At 36.5% G+C, this 27,523-nt stretch overlaps 1 protein-coding gene across 11 annotated transcripts in view; it reads right to left on the bottom strand.

The window, feature by feature from the left end:
• Positions 1-27,523, bottom strand: part of Ask1 (apoptotic signal-regulating kinase 1) — a 219,560-nt gene that overhangs the window by 160,853 nt on the left and 31,184 nt on the right. For 6 of the 11 annotated variants that reach the window (XM_067103966.1, XM_067103971.1, XM_067103976.1 and 3 more), the window contains exons 12-17: positions 24,570-24,753; positions 19,665-19,798; positions 15,270-15,535; positions 13,858-14,024; positions 12,626-12,721; positions 5,924-6,072 (exon numbers count right to left, since the gene is read on the bottom strand). In XM_067103966.1, coding sequence (XP_066960067.1) covers positions 5,924-6,072; positions 12,626-12,721; positions 13,858-14,024; positions 15,270-15,535; positions 19,665-19,798; positions 24,570-24,753 — 996 coding nt within the window. The remainder of the gene's footprint in view (positions 1-5,923; positions 6,073-12,625; positions 12,722-13,857; positions 14,025-15,269; positions 15,536-19,664; positions 19,799-24,569; positions 24,754-27,523) is intronic. The other 5 variants (XM_067103970.1, XM_067103975.1, XM_067103968.1 and 2 more) reach the window with 1 other exon arrangement.

Raw genomic sequence — 27,523 nt, 5'->3', positions numbered from 1 at the left:
AGTACAGAACTTCCTTCTAAAAGTAGTCCAATAAGTATGTGGGCTTAACATTTTGGGAGACATACCCACAAGAATACTGTTTTTTCTCCATCAGGCAAAAAAAACTAGTAAGGCAACAAAAACAAACAACAAACACAATCAAACAAAATGAGAAGGCTACTTTATCCAAGCTTCAAAACCAAAGTTGGGACAGTCAAATGCAGCACATCTAAACCATACAGAGGCTGAAAGAAAAGTGAGAGGTGACAGAAGGTGGGTGAGGGGTGCTCCTCTATGTAAGTTAACTACCTTGTTACCAAGTTTCAACAACCAATTCCAGATTGCACTAAAAGATACTCCTATATAAAAAGGCAAAGGTTTGTATTTCCATAGGAGCAAATAAGAATATGACAAAATATCATGAGAAAGGTATTAACACTGAATAAATGCAGTTAGAAAAAAATATAGTGGAAATAGGGGATGTGTGAAAAGCAAAAATCAGGTCTTTCTCTTTCTATCTAAATTAAATAACATCCAATGTCATAGAGCATATAAACATTAAGCATCACAAAACTATTTGTACATAAGTAGAGGCTGAGACTAGTACTGAAATGTGTGGGTTGGTGATGAGCTAAACGAAGGCCTTCAAGTGCTACATGGCCCTTGGCTTGAATGTGATAATATATTTGTCAACCTTGGCCATTTCTTATGTTATAGTCCAATATGAATATGTTTATGGTAAATGTTAGCAAATGACTGAACTTTGCGGCGCAGAACTCTTCTCCTTTGGCATGAGGACAGAAGTCTTCATGCCAAAGGAGAAGAGCTGTGCACCACAAAGTTCTGGGGTGGAAGGTTTTCTCTGACAACTAGGAAAATGCAATAAATGAGCAAGGGATTCATGACTCCTGTAACCTTCTACTTGGTCGGACAAAGGGGTGACAGAGTGCTAAGGCCCTGGGCCTGAGTGAGGGTAGAGAGCATCACTCAAGTTAGGAAAAGTATGGGGAACCATTTAATTTTCCTGTAAGGGAAAACATGTCTGAGGGTAGCTATTTCTGACTAAAAAACAAAAAAAAACTAAGTTCAGAACAAAGTTTGACAGAACCCCCCCCCATTAAAAGGAAGAGTGCTGTGTGCAAGGAGACACGTCTTACAGATGCCTTTAAGACTTGGTGCCTTACGTGTAGTTACCTGTAACATAGTCCAATCTAGCTGATACTTTGGCCTAGATGCTACTCTGAAAGAACAGGAGGGAGAGAAGGTCCAATCATTCTTCCCTCACACGCCCAGATTTGAACCAAGTATCGTATTCTGGCGAGATACTTGTCTGTCCAACCAAAGCTGGGTGCCTCCACAACCTTAGCAGCCACCCCAGTTGCCAAGGAGAAAGTGTCCAAGGAACTGTGGAGGATGTCCCTAAGAATGAGATAAAGGTTGTCTGGCATTGTCGGACACCTACCCTCATTAGCTGACAAACTGAGAAGTTCCACTGAGAGGCAAAGGACAGCCCACACCTGACTATGTAAAACAGTTGAACTAGTGAAAGGTATAAGGAAATGGGCAAGCACATTACCATGCAAATGCACCTCTTGAGAAGGGATCTGTCATGAATGAACCTACCACTGGCATGTGCACAATTTGGAGGTCTCACATGAACCAAATGGCCAGGCAGTGCAGGTTCAACCAGAGGTGCTTTCAGGGGAAGTACTGGTGGTTGAGATTACCCTGGTACTTGCATGTGCATAGTCTGGAGACCAGACAAGCAAGCCACACTGGCTTGACAAAGAATGTTTTGGGAAACACAAGAATGGAATGGAATGGAATGGAATGGTTGGAATGGAATATAGAATTTAGGCCAAAGGCCAAGCACTGGGACCTATGAGGTCATTCAGAGCTGGAAAGGAAATTGAGAGTAAGTAGGTCCAAAGGGTGTAACAGGAGGAAAACCTGGCAGTTGCACTATGAAATAATTGTAAGGAGAGGGTGGATAGCAAGATATGAATGGAGGTACAGTAAAAGGAATGAAAGGGGCTGCAGCTAGGGGCCGAAGGGACGCTGCAAAGAACCTTTAGTAAAGCCTACAGTTCACCCCGTGAGGTGCACTGACAGCACTACCCCCCAACGGGGGGAAACACAAAAAGAACTGGGAGCAATCCTCTAGTCAAAGTGCACCAGCACAAGGTAATAAGCATATTCAGTGAGGGCCTCAACACCCTGGCCAGAAGGTAACCTATCATCCATAGGTGTTTGAGAGCTACTACTTCTCTGAAACTGAAAAGAATGCTTGTTCAAAGCCCCATTGGACTTCACGTGAGTGTCCTTCTTGGACTCCTTCTTCCTCCTCCTGTAGGGGGAGGGAGAAACTGAGGATGGGGAAAAGGAGGAAGATGCACTTGATGTGGAGGAGGGACAGGGTAAAGAATGTTGTGAGTTTTTCTTCTCTTTCCTGGCCCAAATATTGCTCAAGTTCAATGTACAAAAATTGCTCAAGGCTAGTACAGCCATATTTAATGCTGGAGCTGACAAAACTGGATGATCTACTGCTGGAGGAACTCCCTCCTTAGTAGACACTGAAGCCAAGTGGTCTATGAATGCTACGAAAGGACTTTCAGGAATGTTAAAGGAGGGCCAAATCTTTCACAGTACTTAACTGGCTACAGCTGTATACCTAGGACATACAAATTAGTAAGGTATGGTGAGTGGGGTGCATGGGTCAGTTTCCTGCCAGTGGAGAGACACCAGTCCTAGCATCTGAGTCATTATACAAGGACAGCAAGTCCTAATACAAGTAACTCCGAAGACTGAGAGGAGTGTAGCAAAAGATCCATTCTAAGAGATGGTTAACGAATAAGTGACTGGTGACAAAGGTAAGTGAGGGGTACTCCCACAATCACCTACCGCAATCACCACCAGTTAACTACTTTATTAAAAAGTTCAACAACAATCTCCACTTCCCACTGAAGGATAGTCCTACATAAAAGGCAATGGTTTTTATTTCCCCCAGAACAAAAAGTATTAATTGTTACACTGCAAATATAATACTAGTTGGAGAGATCTTGGCAAGTGGGCAATAATTTTCTTCAGTTTTTCATCATTTTCTATGCTTTCCAATTCCCTTTTGTTTTCTTGTTTGAATCGCAATTATACGCAAGTTCTCTGGAGTTGGTGAGAGGATTCAGTGATTACAAATTGTCTTATTCTATTTTGATCCAATCATCTAATTTCTCCTTTTTACGTGATTGTCTTTTAACCCTTAAACACCGACTGGACGTATCGTACGTCGACTAAAATTGTCGGTTGGGTGCAGAGTGGACGTACCGTACGTCCACTGCACAAAATTTCAACCTTCAGTCAACTTTGACTCGACCGAAATGGTCGAAAAACGCAATTGTAAGCTAAAACTCTTACATTCTAGTAACATTCAATCATTTACCTTCATTTTGCAACAAATTGGAAGTCTCTAGCACAATATTTCGATTTATGGTGAATTTTTTAAAAAACTTTTTCCTTACGTCCGCGCGGTAACTCGGCTGAAAATTTCAGAAATTCTTTCATCATTTTGTTGTAATGTTTGCACCGTTTTATATTAGTCGTTACATAAAGTTTTATATATGGAAATGTGTGCAATTTCATGTAAAATACAACAGAAAATAACTCAAGGTTGTAGCTTTATCAGTTTTGAAATATTTCCATATAAATCAGGGTAAGTGCCAAAATTTCAACCTTTGGTCAACTTTAACTCGACTGAAATGGTCGAAAAATGCAATTTTAAGCTAAAACTCTTACATTCTAGTAATATTCAGTCATTTACCTTCATTTTGCAACAAATTGGAAGTCTCTAGCACAATATTTCGATTTATGGTGAATTTTTGAAACAACTTTTCCCTTACGTCCGCGCGCTGTAACTCTGCCGAACATCTCAGAAATTCTTTCGTCACTTTGTCGTAATGTTTGCACCGGTTTATATTAGTCGTTACATAAAGTTTTATATATGGAAATGTGTGCAATTTCATGTAGAATTCGACAGAAAATAACTCATGGTTGTAGCTTTTATCAGTTTTGAAATATTTCCATATAAATCACGATAAGTGCCAAAATTTCAACCTTCGGTCAACTTTAACTCGACCAAAATGGTAAAAAAACGCAATTGTAAGCTAAAGCTCTTACATTCTAGTAATATTCAATCATGTACCTTCATCTTGCAACAAACTGGAAGTCTCTAGCACAATATTTCGATTTATGGTGAATTTTTGAAAAAAAAAAAAAACTTTCCTTATGTCCGCGCGTGCTAACTCGGCCGAACATCTCGGGAATTCTTTTGTCACTTTGTTGTAATGTTTGCACCGTTTTATATTAGTTGTTACATAAAGTTTTATATATGAAAATGTGTGCAATTTCATGTAGAATACAACAGAAAATAACTTATGGTTGTATCTTTTATCAGTTTTGAAATATTTTCATATAAATCATGATAAGCGCCAAAATTTCAACCTTTGGTCAACTTTAACTCGACCGAAATGATCGAAAAACGCAATTGTAAGCTAGAACTCTTACATTCTAGTAATATTCAATCATGTACCTTCATTTTGCAACAAACTGGAAGTCTCTAGCACAATATTTCGATTTATGGTGAATTTTTGAAAAAAACTTTTTCCTTATGTCAGCGCAGTAACTCGGCCGAACATCTCAGAAATTCTTTCGTCACTTTGTTGTAATGTTTGCACCGTTTTATTTTAGTCGTTACATAAAGTTTTATATATGGAAATGTGCACAATTTCATGTAGAATACAACAACAAATAACTCATGGTTGTAGCTTTTATCAGTTTTGAAATATTTTCATATAAATCACGATAAATAGAAAAAATTCTACTTTCAGTCAACTTTAACTCGACCGAAATGGTCGAAAACTGCAATTGTAAGCTAAAACACGTACATTCTAGTAATATTCAATCAATTACCTTCATTTTGCAACAAACAGGAAGTCTCTAGCACAATATTTTGATTTATGGTGAATTATTGAAAAAAACTTTTTTTTATGTCCGCGTGTTACGAATTCATGCATCATTTTGTGATAATATTTTCTCTGTGTTGCTTTGATCATTTTACAATTTGTTATATACCAAAATCATTGCAATTTAGTGTACAATACAAAGAAAAAAAATAACTCGTTAGCTTTAACTGTTTTGCTCACAGCGCGATTTGTATACAATTATATATGAAATTTTTTTTTGCGTTGTCATATATTTCAATATTTATATATGATAATAATATTTTTTTCATTTCTGATGGTTGCATACTAAACTTCAGGCAATGACAAAAATAAGGAGCCAAAAATGAACTCTTAATCTTAAAAACTAAGCGTCCTGTGATTTTTTGAAAAAACTTTTTCCGCTTCGTGCTAACTCCCGAACGCGCGACACATCGACAGACACTTTTGTAAATAGAGGCTCGGCGTTAGAGGGTTAAGGTATTATTACCTACATATTTATCTAAAGAAATGCTCTAAAGCTGGTAGGTGGGGGTCATTGCATCATTATTACCTACTATTTTTTGGGTGGCTAGTAACATATCCCCATTAAACCCAAGTTATAGGGTCTTTATCCAGTCAATCACCTTCCAAACTGTTTTTGTGAACCCTAACCCAATCATACAGCAATATTTACCATAATATATATATATATATATATATATATATATATATATATATATATAAAAAAACAGATGTACAAAGTAAAATAAGGTATTAATCCACTGCACAGAGTAAAGGGAGGAGCATTCAATTCTGTGGTTTTAAAACATTTAAAATTATTAAGCAAACACCACAAACTTCAACAAAAGAGTTTAAAAATAATTCAGAGGTATAATAAAGTATATTCCACTAGAGACAGAAAATGAGGAGGATCAATCCGCATGCCACTACAAAAGAGGCAGCAGTCCTACGTGTCATACTCGGTGAGGAATGGGTCCTCAAGTAGCTGTGCAGCTGTGGCTCTCTTAGTCGGATCAGCTTCAAAACAGCGGAGGATAAAGATTCGAGCCTTTTCACTTAGTTCTTCTGGGATGTCAGGATGCATTTTGTACAGTCCTACCTGTAAAAGACAACTGAATGAGTGATGAATATTGGTACAAAAGTGTACTTATTATAAATCTTTCACTTACAATGCACTGACTCCAAGAATTGATTCTTCAGTAAATATTTCTTAACTAAAATGTAACCCTAATCACTTAGGAATACCATGGTCAACGTACACTATACAGGTGTACAGAAATTATGAAACAAGCATAATGTCTCATACACAGTTGGTACTTGACTGCCACACACACACACACGATGTGAAAATTTTTCATCATTAAATAGAGCTGAACACCACTGCAAAAGCGTATACACTATGAACATGAGACTTGAAAAACATAATACTATAAAACTATAAAAATTTCCTTACAAAATTTTCCCCAAACATGCAATAATCACCCAGTAGCACAAAATGCATACTGAAAAATTTAATTGCAATAAATCATTATGTAGTTTAATCAGACATCTTAGACCTATAAGCAAAAAGGTATTCAATACAAATCGCATACTCTCTACATAAGAGAGTGACTGCTCTATTTTATAAAATAGGATCACAACAACAGAGTTCAATAGCACTAAAAAACTGCTATTAACTAAAGTTAAATATTTACAAAACATAGTAATAAGTTTTACCCAAAATTACATTTATACAGTCCACACATAAATTAGTATTACTCACTTAAATCATACAATCATGAAAGGCTTTTGGTTGCCTTTTAGTATCACCATCTTCCCAACCTCAAAGAGCTTTGAGACTCCACTTGGTGTCATGTGAAGATATTTTTTTTTTGCTGTAAATTTTTCACACATTCAAAATTTACATCATTGCAAAGAAACTCATTCATAATGTCACTAGATGCTTGAAGTTACTTTAGTGGATCATGGGCAGAGCTTATAGCACAGGATATAGCCTACATTTCTCAAAAACAAAGACAATGTATTGTTACGCAAACTTGGCATCATACAGTCCACAATGATTCTGTATTTTGGCGTTGCAGCACAGTTACTATGCCATATACTGCATTGTTTTATGTGTAGTTATTGGTGAACTTGGATATCTTTATTTATAGCTGCTTGCTTACCACAAAGGCAGCAGTTCAGGAAGCTGACTCCAAGGCTTGTTTCATTTTTGTTGGTGATTGCAATGCTCATAACACTACATGCCCGAGCTCAGTTACTGCCATACATAATCGTGGTGTTGCTACCGTATTTGACGGCGTATAAGACGCACTTTTTAAAAAAAAAAAAATGGCCCAAAAAATCCCCCTGCGTCCTATGTACATAATGTAGGCTCAAAATTTAGGAATTTTGGCTGAAATTATACATGAAACCTCACATAGATGTTGTAGCCTAGCGTAACATTCGGTGTTATCCTAATAACCTATTAATAAACAAAGTTTATTATAATTATTTATCATTATCACACTTACCATCATCGCAATTACTACTGCTAGTATTGTAATCAATATCTACGTTGTTATTATCGATATTTTCATTAAAATGTTAATATCATTATCGTCGTCTACAGCGGATCGCCGCATTCCACATTTACAGACTTACAGTACGTGTGCTGCCACCTATTGGTGATTATCTCGAGAGCTTTACGGATAACAAGGCTTCATTCAGTTGGTAGTTGGCAATTCCTGCTAACATTCTCTTTACGCATAACAACATGGCTTCAATCAATTGGTGGTTGACAATTCCTGCTACCATTCTCTTTAGGCATAATAACAAGGCTCCGTTGAGTTGATACTTCGTAACTCGTGCTAGCATTCTCTTTTAAGAATAATAACATGGTTTTGTTCAGTTGCTCACGAGACTCGAGCCGTTACATAGGAAACATTTTTATTTATTGGATTTTACCCCTTGATTGCATACTTTTATAATATATAATGGATATATATAACATATTACCGTAGGTAACATCTTTATTAATGTTTTTGTTGATTCTGCCGGTAAGAAACAATGTTTACAAATGAATGTGTTGCAATCTATTGGTAAACCTATGAGGTAGCTTTCAGCAGCAGACGAAACATTCAATCGTAGTAAATGGCTGCTTGTATAATACATATTTTGATAAATATAAATATGGTAAATAACTTCTTTATTAATGTTTTTGTTGATTCTGTTGGTAAGAAACAATATGCATATGGTAACCTAATACTACAGTTTTTACTTACCAAAATCATATGAGCATAGGCTAGGAAACCTTATTTTTTTTTCCTCAATGTCCTGCTGAAATTGAGGTGCGTCCTATGCAGACATGCATGTTATAAGCCATCAAATACGGTACTTTAGATTTTTCCACATTCCTGTTGTGAGTAATTAATAACTGAATCCACAACTCAATCTGGTAACCATCTTGACCTTGTATTCACAGATGTTACAGGGATTGTATCTTGTGGAATAGGTTCGCCAGTGGGCTCATTTGACCGGAGTCTGATTAAGGTTAATGTGAAGATGGATCAGGTTGTTCCAGATGTTAGCTTTTCAAAAAAGGTAAACTTGATATCCCAGGCCAACTGGGATGGTATTCACCATGACCTTACTGAGCTCAGTCGGAGTGATATTTAAATGTCCTAACATTATTGAGTGTTTTAATGATCATCTTAGCACAAAAAGTTATTGAGAGGAGGATTCCTTCTGAAAATATAAGCTATGGTTTAATGATACGTGTAAGACTGCCCACCATAAAAAACAAGAAGCTTATTACTTATGGAAGAACAATTGATCAAACTTTTTGTGTTGTAATTTCACTGAACTTGAAAGTCAAGCTCAGGTTGTCTATGAGAGAGAGCTGAGAGAGCTTAAAATAAGGATGAGATGATCTTGCTCTCTTGTGGTTATAACCGATAGTAAGAGTATACCCTTTAGTCATCACTCTTTTGGAGTTAATTCTAGGATGCCCTCCCTTTGTAAGAGCTGACAGACCTGCTGTATGTTGCCATACGCAGAAAGCAGGACTTTTGGCTCAAATCTTTGTGAGCAAGCAGTGTGGTGAGTCCCTGGCGTTGCCTCAGCCATGGTTTCAAGAGCCTAAGTTGTGTTTAAAAGCCTTCAAATCTGGAGAAGTCAAAACTTTGCTTCTGGGCTTCACAGTTCTGGCAACACGGACCCTAATGGGATCCTTCTTATCTTTTGCAAAAAGATTGCTGGTTTCATTACTCCTAAGATTACTGCTGTTTTCAGAGTGTAAATTGGACTTGCAAGTTTTCCTTTTGTTTGGAAGAGAAAAACTGCAGCAATAATTAACTGACTGACCCCACCCTCATCCCCATCAGAATATAGGCATAATGCAATTACATGTATCCCTGTTTCATCTAAGGGTTATGAGAATCTGCTCTCTATGCTTTGAAGATAATAACCTGCTACCAACATTTCAGTTCAGGTTTCATAAAGGCCTTGGTTTTTGTGAAGCAATCTTGTCAATATCTACTGTCTTGCAGAGTGCTCTTGATGAGGGTAGAGAGGCATGCATGGTTGGTTTAGATTTAAATGAAACCTCTGACCAGGTGAATCATAAAGCACTTATGAACCAGATAAGACTGAGAATTGGTGGATCTTTTATTAATATTTTAAATTAATTGTTAACAGGCACCCAAAGAGTCTTTGTTGATGGCCAGGATAGTAGCTTAAGCAATGTCAGTTCATGTGTTAATCAAAGGAGCATTATAGGACCTTTGCTCTTCATTTATACTAATGACATGCAGCAAGAATTGAGGAACGCTGATTACATATGCTAATCATGCTATTTTTCTAGCTGTTGTTCCTTCTCTGCACCTTAGGCCAGTGGCTGTAAAATCCTTGAATTGAGATCTGGCAATTATTCATGAGTAGGGTATGCTTCGGGGCATGACGCTCAACCCTTCTAAAACTCAGAGTACGATAGTTAGTCAATCCAGACCACTTCTACCTTGCATTCTGATTTACATTTTAATAGTACAGTATTAATTCTCAGTGACATGATTTTCGGCCTAATTTTTGATAAGAAATTGACCTTTGAGAAGTATACGCGGAATGGAACGGAATGCAAAATTTATACCAAAAGCCAAGTGCTGGGACCTTTCAATGCTAAGAGGAAAAAAGAGTAAAAAGGTTGTTAAAGGTGTAACACGAATGAAACCTTACAGTTGCATTATGAAACAACTGTCAGCAAGGGGTGGAAAGTAAGATGGAAGAAAGAGAATATAAGCAGAAGTAGAGTAAAAGGAATAAAAGGGGTTGCAGCTAGTAGACAAAGGGACTCTGCAAAGAACCTTATGTAATGCCTACAATGCACCATGTGAGGTCCACAACAACATTACTCCCCTACGGGGAAGAAGCACATACATAATATTCCTTCTTCTGTTTCTCAAAAAGCTGATATATTGTGGAAATGTTTTAGAATGTTTGGTGATGAAGCTATTATATCTAAGTGTTTTAACTCTTTCTTCTTCCTTGTTTGGAGTATGGCTCTCCAGAGGAGGAGTCTTCTGGTGCTAACTCTTATCTCAAACTCTTGGATAAAGTTATTTCATCAGTCAACTTTATTTCGTCCAATCTTAATGCTGACTTTGTCTATACTAGAAAAGAAATGTGTCCAGCTCTGTGGAATGATGAATCTCGATAATAAACGAGAATGGATTACATGTACTGTTGAACTGCAGTGCTCTTAATTTCAAAGAGTAACAAACTTTATTAAATTTATGACTTCTTTAATTCTGTGACACTTGTGTGAGCCACTGAGATTTGAATAATCCTTATGACCTAACCCCAGGAAACAGAGAGAGCAATTATAATTAAAAGTGTTATTCTGCAAAGAATTCAGAACAACATTTATATTTACATATTTCAAGTGACTACCCAACTTTCACCTAGCAAGATGTGTCAACTCTTAGAAAACATTTATGGAAGAAATCTTCAATATTTTGATTTACCGTCCCTAAATTCTGGAACTGTAATTGATTAATTTCATGAGAATAGTTCTCATACATTTTGTTAAAAACAAACACTTCCACCTTCTGAGAGTTAAGGGTGTTATCTCATAATCTTTATCACTAATGACCATTGGACAGCTTTTCCTTTTATGGGGTTAAACATGAAATGAGTTCTCTACATTCTCTGCTGTCCTGTGCACATTCTGCCTGTCCTCCTATTAAATCTAGTTCTTCAACTACACCCTGGCTCCATGATTTCCTGAGCCCTTCCTCCCATCTATCTGTACTGTTACTTCCATAGCTACTGCCTTGCTGAGTTGTTTCAGTGATCTAGTTAAACTATTTGGAAAAAATAATCATCTTTGTAGCATCTTTTCATGATCCAGGCGTATTGCTCTCTACATTTTAATTTTCACTCATTCCCTCTGGTCTCTTCCTAGGTGGAAATGCACACCTCCGGATGTTGTGGGAGATGTATTTGGGGGAATGGAAGACTTCACATAATCAGAGTGACTAGTGAAGTGAGGGAAGAAGACCTTCTTGAGGTAAAATGACAGGCATTTAAAGAAGTACATTATTGAAAATAAAGGAAGAAAAAGATTAGCCATACCACTGAAGTTGGATGAGATTCTAAGTTAAGGTAAAAAACAGATCTGAATTACTAGAAAAGAGAAAAGACTTATGAAAAATAAACAAGGTTTATGCTTTTCACAACAGAAACAAATGCAAAGAATGTGAAGAAGATTCTAAGAGGTGTTTCTACAAAATGTTGAGATTCATGGCTATGGTAGATTGGGAAGATCATGTTTCAAATGAGGGAGTTGCTCAAAAATGTGGTGCCTTGAGGATGGAAAATAGACTTAGATGGTTAGTACATGTGAAAAGATGGGAACAGGAGAAACCAGTTATAAGAGTAGTAAATATGGGTATACCAGGAAAAGACCATTTGGTGGCATAACCCCAGTAATGAGGAATATATAAAGACTAGACCACCTGGGATCTCAAAACAGAAGACAGGAGAGACCTCATTACACATCTAAGTCTATAAAATTAAAATGAAAATTACCAAAAATAGCAATGATCTCTGTCTCTGCCCAAAAAAATATCCAACATAAAGTTTACCTTGCTTTAATTTTCACCTGAGCGTTTGCGCAAGATATGTTCTTCAATGAAATGTGCTATTTGCAGCACGGCAGAGATAAAGTGATAAATATTAGACAGCTACGTAAGAAAAAACCAAAGGGAATGGCTGAAAAGGAAAGGTAGTCAGTAATGTAACTAGGCTGAAGAAATAGTACAAAGACCTACCAAGTTCTCTGCATTAAGATGATGCTTTCCAAATGATCACCTTTTATTCTTCAATTAAATCCCAACATATCCATTTTCCCCTTGTATAAAATCACATAACGATATAAAATACAAAGTAAACCTAACATCAACCCTAGGAAGAATGCAGTAAATAGGAATTTTGAATTAGCATAAGCCACTTAGCATTATTATACCACAACAGAAAATTATTATACCACAACAGAAACTGAATTTTATGCTAAAATGCATAAAACTATAAACATTGCACAGAATAAAAAAATCTACATGAAAAAAAAGCATCACTAATCAGCCTTAAAAAGTACCAGTATTGCATCACATCCATACCTTAAACATTGCAGCCTCAGGAGATCCAAGCTCAATGAAAGGGGGATTACCCGTTGCCATTTCCACGACAGTACAACCTAAAGACCAAATATCTGCCTGAAAAGATAAGGGGGAAGAATGGTATTGAACACAATCAAAACAAAGAACTGGAAAAATAAAAGTTTTTGCCATTCTGCAAAGCAATACATAATGCACCTCAATGCAAAATACCATTTATATTCCACTGAAAACACTTTACATAATTTAGTTCTAAATGTACTCGATATGCAAGGCAAAAAAGTAAAAGCTGAAGATTCAAGAATCAACTGATTTTTTGGAGGCTTACAAGCAGATGATACACTCTTTGAATGATATCCATTAACACAATAATACTGGGCCTTCCTAGACAGCTGCAAGAAGAAATGAAAAACCCAAGCAATAACCATATTCTTTACTTTACATTATATGGCCACTACACTTAAGGGAAATTCTTCAATATCTAGTCTTTTTCCTTAACATAACATAACGTTTACAACTAGAAGAGATATTTTTTCTTATGGTTCTCTTTGCAGAGGGTAAATACTAGGGACAAAGGTTGGAGTGTTTGAAATCTTACCAACAATATCAAAACCTTTCCCACAAACATTATTAATTTACTGCATGGCTCTCTGGATGGTATCAACATGCTCTACTTTATCCTTTTCTCTTTTCAATTAAGACATTGGGTCTCATCTCTCCTTACCTATCCAGATTTTCTGACATTGCCCGTTTAATTTCCAGCTTTCACTTATGAACACAACAAACATTGTGGGCAAGTGCTCTTTGAGTTTAGAAATGTAATTAAATGCTTTCAGGTTAACGCTTTACAAAAATAACTATAAATATACAGTGGTTATACCAGACCACTACATCACATTTCTAGACTCACAGGGCTTGTTCCAAGGTTTTGTTTGTAAATGAAGGATAAAAAACTGCAGCAATGCAAAGCTAACATTCGGTGGAGAAGAGAAAATGAGAAAGGATGAAAAGTAAAATACTAAACATAATGCAGACATTATGTTTAGTATTCTAAACATAACGGCTGTACTCTATATCATTAACACAGAGAGAGAGAGAGAGAGAGAGAATTTGTTTCACACAAATTGTAAATTTTAAAAACAATATGAGAGAGAGAGAGAGAGAGAGAGAGAGAGAGAGAGAGAGAGAGAGAGAGAGAGAGAGAGAGAGAGAGAGAGAGATATATTTGCCCTTACCGGTGCACCATAGCCTCTGGCTCCCTTGTCAATAACCTCTGGAGCCATATACTGCAAGGTTCCAGTAAACGTTTCTGTACTTAAACAAACACCGGCTAATCGTTTTGATGTTCCAAAATCCGAAATTTTAACAACGCCCGTATAAGTATTGACTAGAACATTATCACCTGTGAGATATCAAGATTAATTAATAAACTGCACGTACTTGTTATTCTACATTTATGATTTATATAACCTCATCAGTCACATAGACATACAAACCCTGCACATCTTTCAAATTGAAATTTCTACTTTGCACATCTTTCAAATTGAAATTTCTACTTTGCACTTTCACAAATAAAATTACTGAGCTCAATTCATTATGAAGCCAGAAAATTAACCTAAACCTTGTATCAGCAAAATAAATCCAACTCATTCATTTAATAAGGAGCTGAATAAAATAAGTTTACTCACACAAGTCAGTTTCTATGACTATTTATTTTTTTTATTTATTAATTTATTTTTATTTATTTATTTATTTATTTTTATTTATTTATTTATTTTTTTTTTTTTTATTTATTTATTTTTTTATTTCTATTTATTTTTTTTTCAGTTATTCATATTTATTTATTTATTTTTATTTATTTATTTATTATTATTTATTTATTTTTATTTATTTATTTATTTATTTTAAGTGCAACTTTGATTTGTCTATGTATGACATATGTCAAAGTATAAAACTATCAGACCTTTTGAAAAATTAACACAAAAAGAATTTTTACCAGTGTTAGGTTACAAAAGCATTACTGTCTCTATACAATAATAAGAATGTTTAATAAAACAAACCATGAAAATAGGAAAATGTAACTGTCTTAAAGTGTCTACCTTCATTGATATACCAACCTACTAGAGTAAGACCTCTTTTAACATTCATATATAAATGATCCTGAAATATCAATTGATCTAAAACATATGAATAAACATTTTTCATTATAAGAAATCAATTAAAAAGGTAAATAACTGAAAGTACTAAAATAACATAGAATAGTATATCCTAAACACATCCCCGTTTAAGAGTGGTCATAAATGAATAAAGTATAAATTTTTTATATATAATATTATGTAATTCAATAAATTTTTGTCAGTATAATGCAAAAGCCCTCAATATGCATCCTACACAATAGACATTTTTGACACTGCAAAGAATCATGCTAAAGCTTTGAATGTCCATGCAAGCTTACATAAAATCAAACTAGAGCCCAGTGTAAATTACTAATGTGGATAATAATGGTAATGCAATACAGGAAAAGAAACAACAAAGTATTAAATTAAAAAAATATATTGCATTTCTTAAAAAACAAAGATTTCTATACTGAGGATCTGAAATACAGGAAATTAACTTCTATAATTCCTTTTTGAAGGATAATACATACCTTTTATATCCCTATGAACAATTTTTTGGTCATGAAGATACTTGAGCCCTTCAAGTATCTGCTTTGTATAGTAAGCTATGGTTGCTTCATTCTCTTTCAGAGGACCCCACTTTGACCTCAGCAAAGCAGAAAGTGACCCTCCAGGTACCTGTTCCATGAAGATTTTGAAATACCCATCTTCCGAAGCTGTTCCCAGGTACTGAACAATGTTACGATGACGCAACTCAGAATGAAGTTTGATTTCTTCATGGAGAGGCTGTACTTCCCTGTAAAGCACAATAAGTTCTACATGACAAAGACTGAAAAATATAAGGGAGAAGAAACACCTGACTACACTCATATTACCCACAAAATGCTACCATTTTGCTACTTTCTTTCTTAGGGATTTTTGTTTAACTTTACTTCTTGCATGAATTTTCTCTCAAGTCTTGTAACTGGTCTTAAAAAATTGTATATGCAAGGGACTAGTGGCATCTGTCTTAGTCACTTGTCATGTGGGACCACCCACACCCAAGCAGTCCATATTACTTCAACACTAAGAGGCAAATGAGAGGAAGTATCTGGTGAATGGTTTCAACTTGGTGAGAACAAGGATCGCCTTGTACATATCCTCCTGTATTTAATTATAAAATGAATTATACATTAACAGAAGACTAACCAATCACACCCAGAGAGAGAGAGAGAGAGAGAGAGAGAGAGAGAGAGTGTATGTGTCCTACAAAATTATCATTACTGATGATCCCTTATGAGGACCTAGAATAAGATATGGAAATCCAATCCTGATCCTTCATTTTTTGGAAGCACAGTACACCATATAAAACTTACTTCTACCTGATCAGTATGTAATTGTTAAAACAATTTATAATACAATATACAAAAGCAATGAAAAAAAACTTTTTAACATGTTCCATAATTTTTTTTACACTTCATTTACCATCTGCATTTTTTGCTTCCAACTACTTTTTCTTTTTTACTGTAATATGTATTTCTTTTTGTATTTACATGTGCTCTTTAGACCATTTGTATTTGAAAGAGGGAAGGGAATGCCTTGTATCTGAAAGAGGGAAGAGAATGTTCCCTTCTGAAAGCTAATAAAATAATTTCCATCACTTGAAGTTTTTTGTGGGCTTCCTTTATAATTATTATATTACCCTTTCCAACTCAAGAACCACCCGTTAAATTCGTAAAAAATTACAAGAACACAATCAATTTTTTTTATAGTAATTTGTATTTTTCCAAGGTATATGAACCAGATTCCCTTACATAGGAGCACTCTGCAAAAAGACCTGAAGACAGTCACTGAATGTGGTAACAAAGTGCTTAATTGGTGGTTAGAGGGGGTGAGTGGTGGAATGTCCCCGTCATCAGCTGCCTTCTAGCACTTTTCCTTTTGGCCTCTGGGACAAAGTTGGGTGGTTGAGGTGGGAACTATGATAATAGACTCTGGTTTGTATGCCTAGGAAAAATACAAATTACTTTGAAAATCATATATCTGCTTCTGAGGAAATACAGGCTACCACCTTTTATATAGGAAACAATCTTCAAGTAGGAGGAAATCGCTGTCAGCTGACTAAAACTTTAAAAACCACTTGACAATGCCATGATCCTGGTCAGGATGGTGAGCAAGGGATCCAACAGGCTAGGAATGACAACAGTGGTAAGCCCCTGAGCCTGAGTGAAAGTAGAGGGTCTCATTCGAGTATGGAAAGATTCAGGGAACCATGTGACCCGCCCTGTTGGAGAATAAACACCAGACTTGAATTTCTTGGGATGGAAATTTGAATCTTACTCTTCTCAGACAATGTATAGGTTCATGGGAATGATTGAAGATTTAAATGTTGCAAATGAATGCCGCTGTAATGGATGATTTGGTTTTAAGAAATTTTAGGCTGTCAAGCCAAGCACTGGGCACTTTTGGCCATTCAGTGCTAGAGCGAAATCAGGGAGTTGGAGTGGCTGGACAATAAGATAAAGATAAGTAGAAAATAAAGGTGGAACAGGGAGAAAATCCCATAGTTGCACTAAAATGTAATAGTCAGAGGCTGGGCTGGACAGCAGGATTAAAGAAAGGAAGCAAGAATGGAGGTAAAGTAAAAGGCTAAAAAGTGGGTTGCAGCTGGGGTCCAAAGAGGTGTTACAAAGTATGGGTGAAAGAGCCTACCCTGGTAATTGCTAACACATGGTCTTTAGACCATGCAGGCACAGAGCAAGTAAGCTGTGCAGCTCTACCCAGTGTGTTCCCGAAAAAATATGGAAGAGCTAACCTCGCTGCTTGCACGCACACATACCAGAGACCAGGCAAGGGTAGAGCAAGCAAGTTGTGATCGTACAACCAGGTGTTTCGTAAGAAAAACCCGAGGCAGAGCCAGTTCTCCAGTCAAAAGTGAGCCAGGATGATCACCCATTGGTGTTTAAAAGCTACTGCCCCCAGAATGGGAGGAGTGCTCACTCAAAACCATATGAGATTTCTTGTAAGATGCATTCCTGGACTTACCCTTTTTCTTCTTGCAGGAGGAGGGAGAAATCCAGGACAAATAGGAGGAGGAAGACAAGGAGGAGGAGGATAAGGAAGTGTCGTGAACATTTCTTCCCTTTCCTGGCTCATGCCTTGCTCATCTTCAATGTCAGAAGACTGGCTGAGGATGGTAAAGTTATCATTGACATTGCAGCTAAAGACCAAGGATCTGCTACTTGAAGCACAACCACCAAAGAAAGATCTGCTCCCTTAGCAGACACAGGAGAAGCAACAACAGGGGCAGCAGAAGGAGAACCTCCTCCTTGGCTGAAGCTAGGTGGCTCAAGAGCACTGTGAGAGGAACTTCCAAGAATGCTGAGCACAGGCCACACCTTTCACAGATAATCAATGCTGACTGTATATCTAGAAGGTCAGACAAATCAACAGGAGCAGAGGGTAGCAAATGTGGTGCAGGAATCAGGGTCGAACTGGTCCCAGCAACCTAGTCATCATCATCTGAAAAGGCTGAGTGGCTGATGCCATCCCCACTAAAAGATGATCCCAGACCAAGAGAACAATACTTGCAGGGGGTAGAGCAGGTGTGGGAAGAAAGGTACAGGTTGGATTTGCCAGTGTCACCAGGCATGTATCCCAACCCCCACCCATCCCTTAAGGACAGCTAATTTAGAACTGTATTTTCAAGTAAAATTATCTAAGTATTACAGCTAGAAATATCAACAATATAGAAAACTTATGGAAAGGGTGAATATAGTAAGCTAAAAGGCACTTGGATAGCAAACAGTAAAATTTTGTAGTGCCTGCTGAAAAAATATGCGAAAAGAAAATGGTTTACACAAATCAACAGCAAATAGGTCTCACAGTATGGGAAAGACATGGCTAAATTTCAAGAAATTATTGAAAACTGTTTTTTTATATTTCTAAACAGTTTAATGTCCAAATAAACACATCCTAAAGTATGATTACTCAAAAAAAAAAATGTTCCAGAGAGTTTTGCCAACAAACTGTTGCAAGACTTCATATGAACTGATACTTCCACACGGAAAGTGGTAATTTTACTTCAGCCATCCTGCCTAGATATCAATGTTTTCCTTGCATGGAAACAGAAATGGAGGTGATTCAAAGAAAATTATTAAAACATTCATCTAACAGTAATATGAGCATATGAAGCTTTGTGATTTGTCAGTCATGAGAGTTACTCATTAAACTCACTTTACCTGAGTAATAACTCACATGAGAATTATTATTTATCAGGGTATTTTTTTTGCTTGAAGAAGTACACTGACTGCAAAAGTCAGCTTTCTACCTATCACAATTATTAAAGTTATTACACTATAAGAAATCATTTTTCCATCTTTAAGTATTCCCACAACTCTTATTCTAAAGAAGTAAAAATTCATATCACTGTGATTACTATACACAAAATTTGATGAAGCTTTGAGGGCTTTTAGTATAACCACTGAAGTTAAAATTTTGAAAAATACTCTGGGCTGGAAATTTTACATAAAAAAATATTTTTGTAAATGTAAACCGCATAAATTTAGAGGTTGAATTTTTAAGTTTCCTAATGAAGTAACTGTAAGCTTTGGTTGAATAATGGCACATGAAAGTTTGGGGAAAATACCTTTAACCATAAGGTCAAAGCCAACATACAATACGGTCTTATGGCATCAGCCCATGCCTTGAGCTCTCTTGTAAAGTGAACATTTTTAAATTTACTTTTGGCTGAAAATCTACAGTATTATTTTATATTCATTTTATCATTACTACTTAGCCCAAATTTTTTAGGGTTTAAAGTATATAGTATCTGACGTGAGCAGAACTTTAAATAATGGCAAATAAAAGAAAATCATTCAAAGCCCTTAAAGACAAAACATGCATTTAACAACATTAGTACTAATTATTTAAATAAGACTACCTACCCAATGTTTTTCTCAGGAACTTCCTTAACGGCAATTCTAACTTGAGTGTTGAGATCTCTTGCTGCGTAGACAACACCGTACGTCCCTTTTCCAAGTATCATGCGCTTTCCATTGTCATCCATTTCATATTCATACTGTCAATACAGAAATCTTTTAAAATTAAATAACAAAAGCATGTTCAATATTCTATCTCATAGCACAAAAACCCTTACTATCACTATTTATTAATACTTTTCCTTCGGACTCTCTTTTTTGTAGGTTAAACATCCAACAAATTCCCCCCAACTCTCCTCTATTTGTTAGCCATTTCTGTCAGGAGTAACCCCTCATCCAATTTCCACAATTCAGAATGGTCAGCACCCTACTGTCAAAGGCAGGTTACATAAGCCACTGATCTAGGGAGAAATTAACTTCTCTCCTGTATGTCTTCATTTCTTTTTCTTCCACCTACAATCTCTCAACCTTGTAGGAGGATACTGCTCGAAATATGCTTTGTGCAGTACATTGTAGATAATACTAAAGCTTCTCTGCAGTGATCCTTCAGCCCCAACTGCAATGCTTTCTGAAATTTACTTAACTGATTAACTTCTTTACCTTTACCCTGTTCCAGCTTTAATTTAGTAAAATAACCTTTGGGAAGACTATGAGAACCTAGAAATATGACTATGTTGTTGTATGAAACTTCTTTATTTTAATAATAACCAAGTGCCACAAGTGATAACCACAGCAGTTAGAACACCTTCCTCGTCTCCTGACTGAACACTAAAGAAAAGCTCCAGCAACAATAAGGTTCAACAAAGGGGCCGAGGTACCATTCCCAAGATAACTGGGATCACAAAGGGCCAAACAATCTCTGTACCAACCTGGTGAAGAGGTTCTGAGAAAAGGTAAAACCTCTAGAATTAAACAGATTCCCTAAAGCTACCATGGATTCTTCCACAAAAAAAGGTAACAAACCAAGAGCCTTGAGCTCTCCAACAGATTCTGAGCATGAATGATCAGACAAAATCAGTCACTGACAAAAATTATTTGTGCACATGACTACAGTACTCATAACCTTGGTCTATCAACTTGTAAACTTATGCGTGATAACAATTTTAGGCTAACTTATAACCTCTCAAAATTGTGGTTGAAAATGGGCAAAAATATTCACACACATTAGCCTGTGTAAATGAACTAAAACATCTCACGTGAGATAACTACTGTGTGAACATTGTTTGTAAGGTAAGGTACATTGCACACTGAACAAGAGAGTAAAATAACTCAACCTTGTGAGCTTTGGAAGAAGCATATGTTATGTATGGGTACTCCATGAGGACATGTATATCACTATGATGGAAAAACAACTCTAGGTCTGTGGTGAACCACTATTAGGCATGGGTGCAAAAGATTACATATAAACAGATCATCCAGGCGCTCGCAATTTCACCAGTATATTCATATGGTCCAAGAACCATACACACATACTGAACATGGTAGAATGACTCAACCACACAAACCCAGAGAAGGGCTAGCGAAGACCCAACACACTCATTGCACAGGGAGAGATTGGATTAAGCAATCCTCCTGGCTGTGAAGACCTGGGAAGGCTCAGGGTGCTCATGCATGGTAAGGGACATGCCAGGCACTGGGTACGCAGGTTACCATGTGCACCCTCGATATATGTGCACGGTCCAAACATGATATGCAAACCAAGTTTGAGGTAAAAATAGCTCATTAAATTCACTTTACCTGAGTAATAACTCACAGTAGGAGAATTATTTATCAGAGTAAATTTTTTGGCTTGAAGAAGTACACTGACTGCAAAAGTCAGCTTTCTACCTATCACAATTATTAAAGTTATTACACTATCAGCAATCAATTTTCCATCTTGAAGTTTTCCCAAAACTTGCAATCTAAAGAAGTAAAAATTCATATCACACTGTGATTACTATACACAAAATTTGATGAAGCTTTGAGGTCTTTTAGCATAACCACTGAAATTAAATTATGAAAAATATTTTGGACTGGAAATTATTTTACATAAAAAAAATATTTTTGTAAATGTAAACCACATAAACTTAGAGGTTGAATTTCTAGTTTCCTAATGAAGTAATTGTAAGCTTTGGCTGAATAATGGCACATGAAAGTTTGGGGAAAATACCTTTAACCATAAGGTCAAAGCCAACATACAATGGGGTCTTATGGCATCAGCCCATGCATTAAGCTCTCTTATAAGCTAAACATTTTTAAATTTACTTTTGGTTGAAAATCTTGCTGAGACCACTTCATCCCTTTTTCTAAGGGAGAAAGATGAAGAGGGTGAGGAACAGCTCAACTGTGTGGAGGGGTAAGAGGAAGCAAAGTGCATGTGCTTTCTTTAATTGCTTATAGCCTGCATCTTACTCTCTTTTGAGGAAGTGGCAGCAGTCAATATCCGGCGTGTCTTCCACAGAAAGAGCTCCTAGCAGCTGTAACAGCAGCATATGTGCAATCAATGTACTAAGGATAGGTATATTGATCACCCACCTCCAATGCAAGCCCAACTCTCACCCGAGACGGGGATGTCCTAGGGAGAAGAATGGTGAGGATCCACCTAAACAGAGATGAAGGTTCACTACACATGCCAACACCTGTCACACCTCCAAATATGATACTACTCATGTAAATAAAAACACAAGTTCAACTTAGTAGTCTGAAACATGTATCAAGACATCCTCACTTGATGGAAGTCAAAGGCTTAAAGATAGCAAGTTAAAACACCTTGTTACAATGTTTAATGACTGTTTCCAGCTTCCACTGAAGGATACTCCTATTAAAGGTGGTTTGTATTTCCAAAGAAACAAACATTTATTTTTATTAGTTCAATGAAACGGGATGTCACATGCAAGTAAAAAATCAAGCAGCAATAAATACTAGAAGTAATACCATCACAACACATTTGCCATTTGCTGTTCAATACAATAAAAAATTATTCAACTGCTTAACCAAACTAATGTTCAAGACCCAAATTCTCAAAGTCAACCACAAATTCAGTTTATATTTACCAAAAATACATTCTGTCTAAAATATTACAATGTTTTATATTACAAACCCTAATAACTGGGTAAAATCAGTTACAGTATTATATTGCACCAGAACTCTTAGAACTGTGTTGACTGTGCCATCACCTCAGCTGAAATCTTTTACCCCAATTGGGAAGGTTTCACCTAAATTAACTAACATTATCAGCTGACAGTCACAACAGCCTAAAACCAGACTAGTTTTAGCAAGAACTACCACTTCTCAAATACTGTATCATAAGATCCTGTTGTAACTTTGATGTCCACTTGCCACTGTGATGGCACCTGAGGAGGGCAGGAGATCCAGGCAAAGAGCAATAGATTTCCCAGAAGTATGCGAGAAAGTCCATAGAGGGTAATAATAAAATTTTGTTTAAAAAACCAAGTTTAGCACAGGACCATGCTATCTTAGGATGAGCAAGCATCATAAGTTTTCCCATGGATGCAGAGCTTATTCACGCAACTAACAAAAACATATGGGTGGAGCTATCATGTCTTCCTCTCAACATTAGAGTAAGCTCTTTAAACCAGCATAGAAAATCTTGAAAACACAGTACAGCTTTTAAAATACTGAAAAATGGCAATCCTAGTTTGTACCAAACAGGAGTAAGCAAGATACAAAAAAGGTTGGGGAACAATGGATTAAACAGAGTGCTGTACAAAGTTACTGCTGTACAGTACTGATTAATACTGGAGAGATTTTACTTTGCTTAACCTCATGCAATGAAAATCTGACATAAAACTTTTAACAATGGTGAAGACACTTGAAAAAGATCACTAAGCCCCAGTTTTAGCTTTTCATATGGCTTGCCTGAAGGATTTGTTCTTAATTAAAAAAATACTTAAAACAAGAGAGTGGAGGTACCTGATCTATAGTAAAACAATGCTGAGAGCAGTGGAGGTAGTTTTTTTATAAGAAGGGGCTTTCCACTCAGGGATATCAATCTGTGCTTCCATTTTTTCTTTCTTCTTTCTTTAAATCTACAGCTGAAACCCCTTATGGACAGTCAAAAAAACTATAAACCCTATAGAGCTCCCAAGACTATCAACCCAAGAGTGCTATAAAGGGAAATCAGCCTGCAGAGAGAGAGAGAGAGAAGCTATGGGAAAAGGTAATAAATAAATAAATAAACATGAAGGAATGGAAAATAAAACTGATACATTTGAATTCAGATGTTTACAGAAAGCCAACTACCCAACTTGCTATCTACCACTTTCATGAATTCTAAAACCTACAAAAGCAGTGGCAAGTACAGAAACATGGAAAATGAAGATCGGAATTAGTATAGCAACATCAATTTCAGTGTTCTTCATTTCTTAAATACTTCATATTAAGACTAATTAAAAAAATTCACACTTCCATAGTTTAAGAATTAAAATTAGTATTTGGCAGAACAAATGAGTTACTTTATCCCTTACATACAATCCTCAACTTTCAGAAGTAGGAATCTTTACTTTTCCTCTCTCATGCAATGCTAATGTACATGCTGAAATGGAAGACCTCTCATCACTTTTGAGCACAAACCTATAGATAATTCTTCCTAGACTAAAGAAAACTTACCTGCCTCACTCAACAATCTTTTTCCTATATTCAAATCCTCTAAAATAAAATGCCAAGGCAAAGTCACAAGGTGAACAATTATAAATTTAATCAACCATTCTTCGGACACTGCTATCTGGTTCATAAACAACAAAAATAAAAAAAATTAAAAAAGGAACTTTGGCTTACATCATCTAAATTTGCTTATCTAAATCATCAATAGTAAAGTGGGCCAGTATATAGAGTGCAAACCTTAAGATAGATTAGTAATCAAAACATCTTAAAGAAAAATGGAGGTTCCTAGGTATGTAAACTTCTTCATACCTGAATAGGGCCAGCAGAGATTTCAGCCTCCAAATCCATAACAGTACCCTTTTGATTAGCTATCAACTCTTGTACCAGACGATAGAAAATGAGGCGACATTGCTCTGATGGAAAAAACATTTGGAAGTCATCAGAATTTTCTTGAACATAAAGGAATACCGCTCTTTCATCTCTCTTGTACAACCTGAAAAATAACAATTTAAGCAATAAGCGAAGAGCCTATTTATACATCCAAGGCTTAGATTGACACACAAATTCCAATTTTAAAAAACAAAAAGTCTCTTGTTGAAAGAATGATGGTACAACAGCCAAAAGAATGAATCCCTGTGTTCAAATTTATCAGATTTACTAAAACATGAAAGATACTCAGCTTTCAAAAGAAAATTCCCCTAGCCACCACGATTTATTATGCTGGAGTACTCTGTCAATTAACCTGTTAAATGTCACTTATGGAAGACATCGCCATTCCCATATCATCACATTTCCTCAATCAAAGAGTGGTCATTTGGTCTATGCTATTTTTTATGTGTTCTTTCTTACACTGATATTGTTTTTGTGAAGACATATTACGACATTAAATACTGTAGAATAAAAAAAGATGACAGAACTTTCTTTTATTTTTATATTCTAAAGATACAAGCATGAAACATCAAAAGGAAAAAATTATTCTTTCATATGCCATTTCTTGAAACATAGAGCCAGTAGAGCAATGAATGGTTTCATTTCATTTACATTTGCATCATACCATTTTAGTGTACATGATATTGTACACAAACTTTCTATATATTCATCTAGAAACTGGTTGGCAAATCTGTTCGTTTCTGTTACAATGTGCTCCATGACTTTGTCATCAAAAAACCTCTAAAATAGCTCCACTGGGTTTCCCTTATCCTGAACAATAACTTTCACACCTTCAGGCAAACAAAAATTAAAGGGACTATCCTCCTTTTCAGTTACTACCAAGTCACCTGGCAATGCGATGCTTGAATCTAAATATTGGCTTCCTTCTTAACCAGATGAATCGTATTCAGTCTATGTTAGAGGCTTCTGAGCTCCTACAATGAGTCTCATAGTCACCATCAGTCTCTACTATGAGTGGTGTTAATATCTCTTCAGGCAAAAGATTTTTCTTTTGCTTTGGAATGCTCATTATGGGGGATAAATGGGATCAAAACAAAAAGAAATCAATCATTTGCCAATGAACGCCTGAAGGGTACCAGAAAATGAGAGGTAGATGTCCTCTGTCAGAATGTCTTTCCATTACAAAACAAGTTGCCATTTATCCCTAATTTAGCTCTTGGTGTTATCAAAAGATGTTCCTACAATTGATATAAGAGTAAAGTGCATTTATGAGCTTGATCAGTGCGGCACCAACTTGAACGAGGGAGAACGTATTACTCCATCAAAGGCAGTGTGATATGAGGGATGGGTGACCACGATATGCCATTGGTGACACTTAACAGGTTAACATAGTCCAAAGGTGTGAGGAACAAAGGACCTATGGAACTAAGAAGTAATTTTGTCCCTTATAAATATACAAGGCCTTTCATACAATACCTAACTTCTGTTCAGCACATGCTGATACTCTCATTTTATATTTCTCAAAAGTAAGATGTGAGTCAAAAGTTACACCAAATATAATTAAAACTTCAGACTCATTTAGGGCAATACACAGAAGTGTCCCTAATTGCTTCGGTAAGCCAGAGAGGTGATGTCTGCAAACAGTGCTACTTCCTTGCCCTGAACTACCTCTTCCAATGGTAAAAGGGTATTCCACACTGCCAGCCTCTACAGTTGATTTATGTGGAGCCTCTGTTCCTCCATAAACCTAACCCTTGACATGTGCCTGTCAACTCCAATCACTTACAAACCTCTGGCCAATGCATCTGAATACAAAGTGAGGCCAGGCTCTACAATTGGAGGGAGACACTTAGTAACAGATGAGGTTGATAACTCCACCCTCTCAAGCACTCTTCTAAATTCCTGAAGACCAGAATTTGCACTGAATCTGGTTGAGTTTCCTATTCCTTTGATTCTTGAGAAGGAATTGGATTGGCCTCATCCTTAATCTGGCTCCTGGTAGCAGCTTCTCTAAGGTGTCATATGCCCAAACAGAGACAGCCACTTCTTGGCTGCCAAGGGAGCAAAGGACAGAAATTCATCTAGGAATTATAAAAAATTGTCTATGTGCTTCTCCGTTGCAGAAGCCGAGTAATTCTCTGTATCTAGTAGCATTCCCAGATAAGTAATCTGAGCAAGAGTTAAGCGTGATTTTTGGAATATTTATCAATATTCCCCTCAGCTGGCTGTTGGAATTAGTCAGTTGTCTAGAAAGAGGAGCATCTGGTGCCTAATAGGTAGGAGCATCTGGTGCCTAATAGGTGAGATCACTTCCCCAACTGGGACAGGACTCCTGTAAAAACTTGGAGAGCTAAACTCAGGCCAAAACACATCACCCAAAATTGAAACATTCACCTAAATAACAAAATGTAGATATTTCCTTAGGCTGGATTGAAACATTATGTGAAAATAAAGCGTCCAGCGTGTCTACCAACCGCATACAGTACCCCTTCTGTATCACTGTTAAAACCAAACTTGTTGACTTTATAGTACAGGCAGCCCACGGGTTATGGAGGAGTTCCATTCCAGCAGCGTGCTGTAAATTGGAAACTGCCATAACCCAGAACATCGTAATAAAAATTTATAAAAATGAGAGAAAGAGAGAGAGAGAGAGAGAGAGAGAGAGAGAATGAACTGCTTATAGTGAACCTTCCTGGTGGCAACAGCTCCCTAAACTGGTTTTCCCACCTCGTTATAGCGCCTACAGCTATGCCGCTCAGAATCCTAGTTGCAGTGTTTATGGCGCCTTAATCCTAGTTACGGCTCCGTTATCCGGAACATCAGCTGTAACCTGGAACAGATTTTTTTATGAATATATTTGAAAAAGCGACATA

The sequence above is a fragment of the Macrobrachium rosenbergii genome, chromosome 5, assembly GCF_040412425.1.
Source record: "Macrobrachium rosenbergii isolate ZJJX-2024 chromosome 5, ASM4041242v1, whole genome shotgun sequence".
Classification (NCBI taxonomy): Eukaryota; Metazoa; Arthropoda; class Malacostraca; order Decapoda; family Palaemonidae; genus Macrobrachium; species Macrobrachium rosenbergii.
This window is presented reverse-complemented; position numbering and strand designations above follow the sequence as displayed.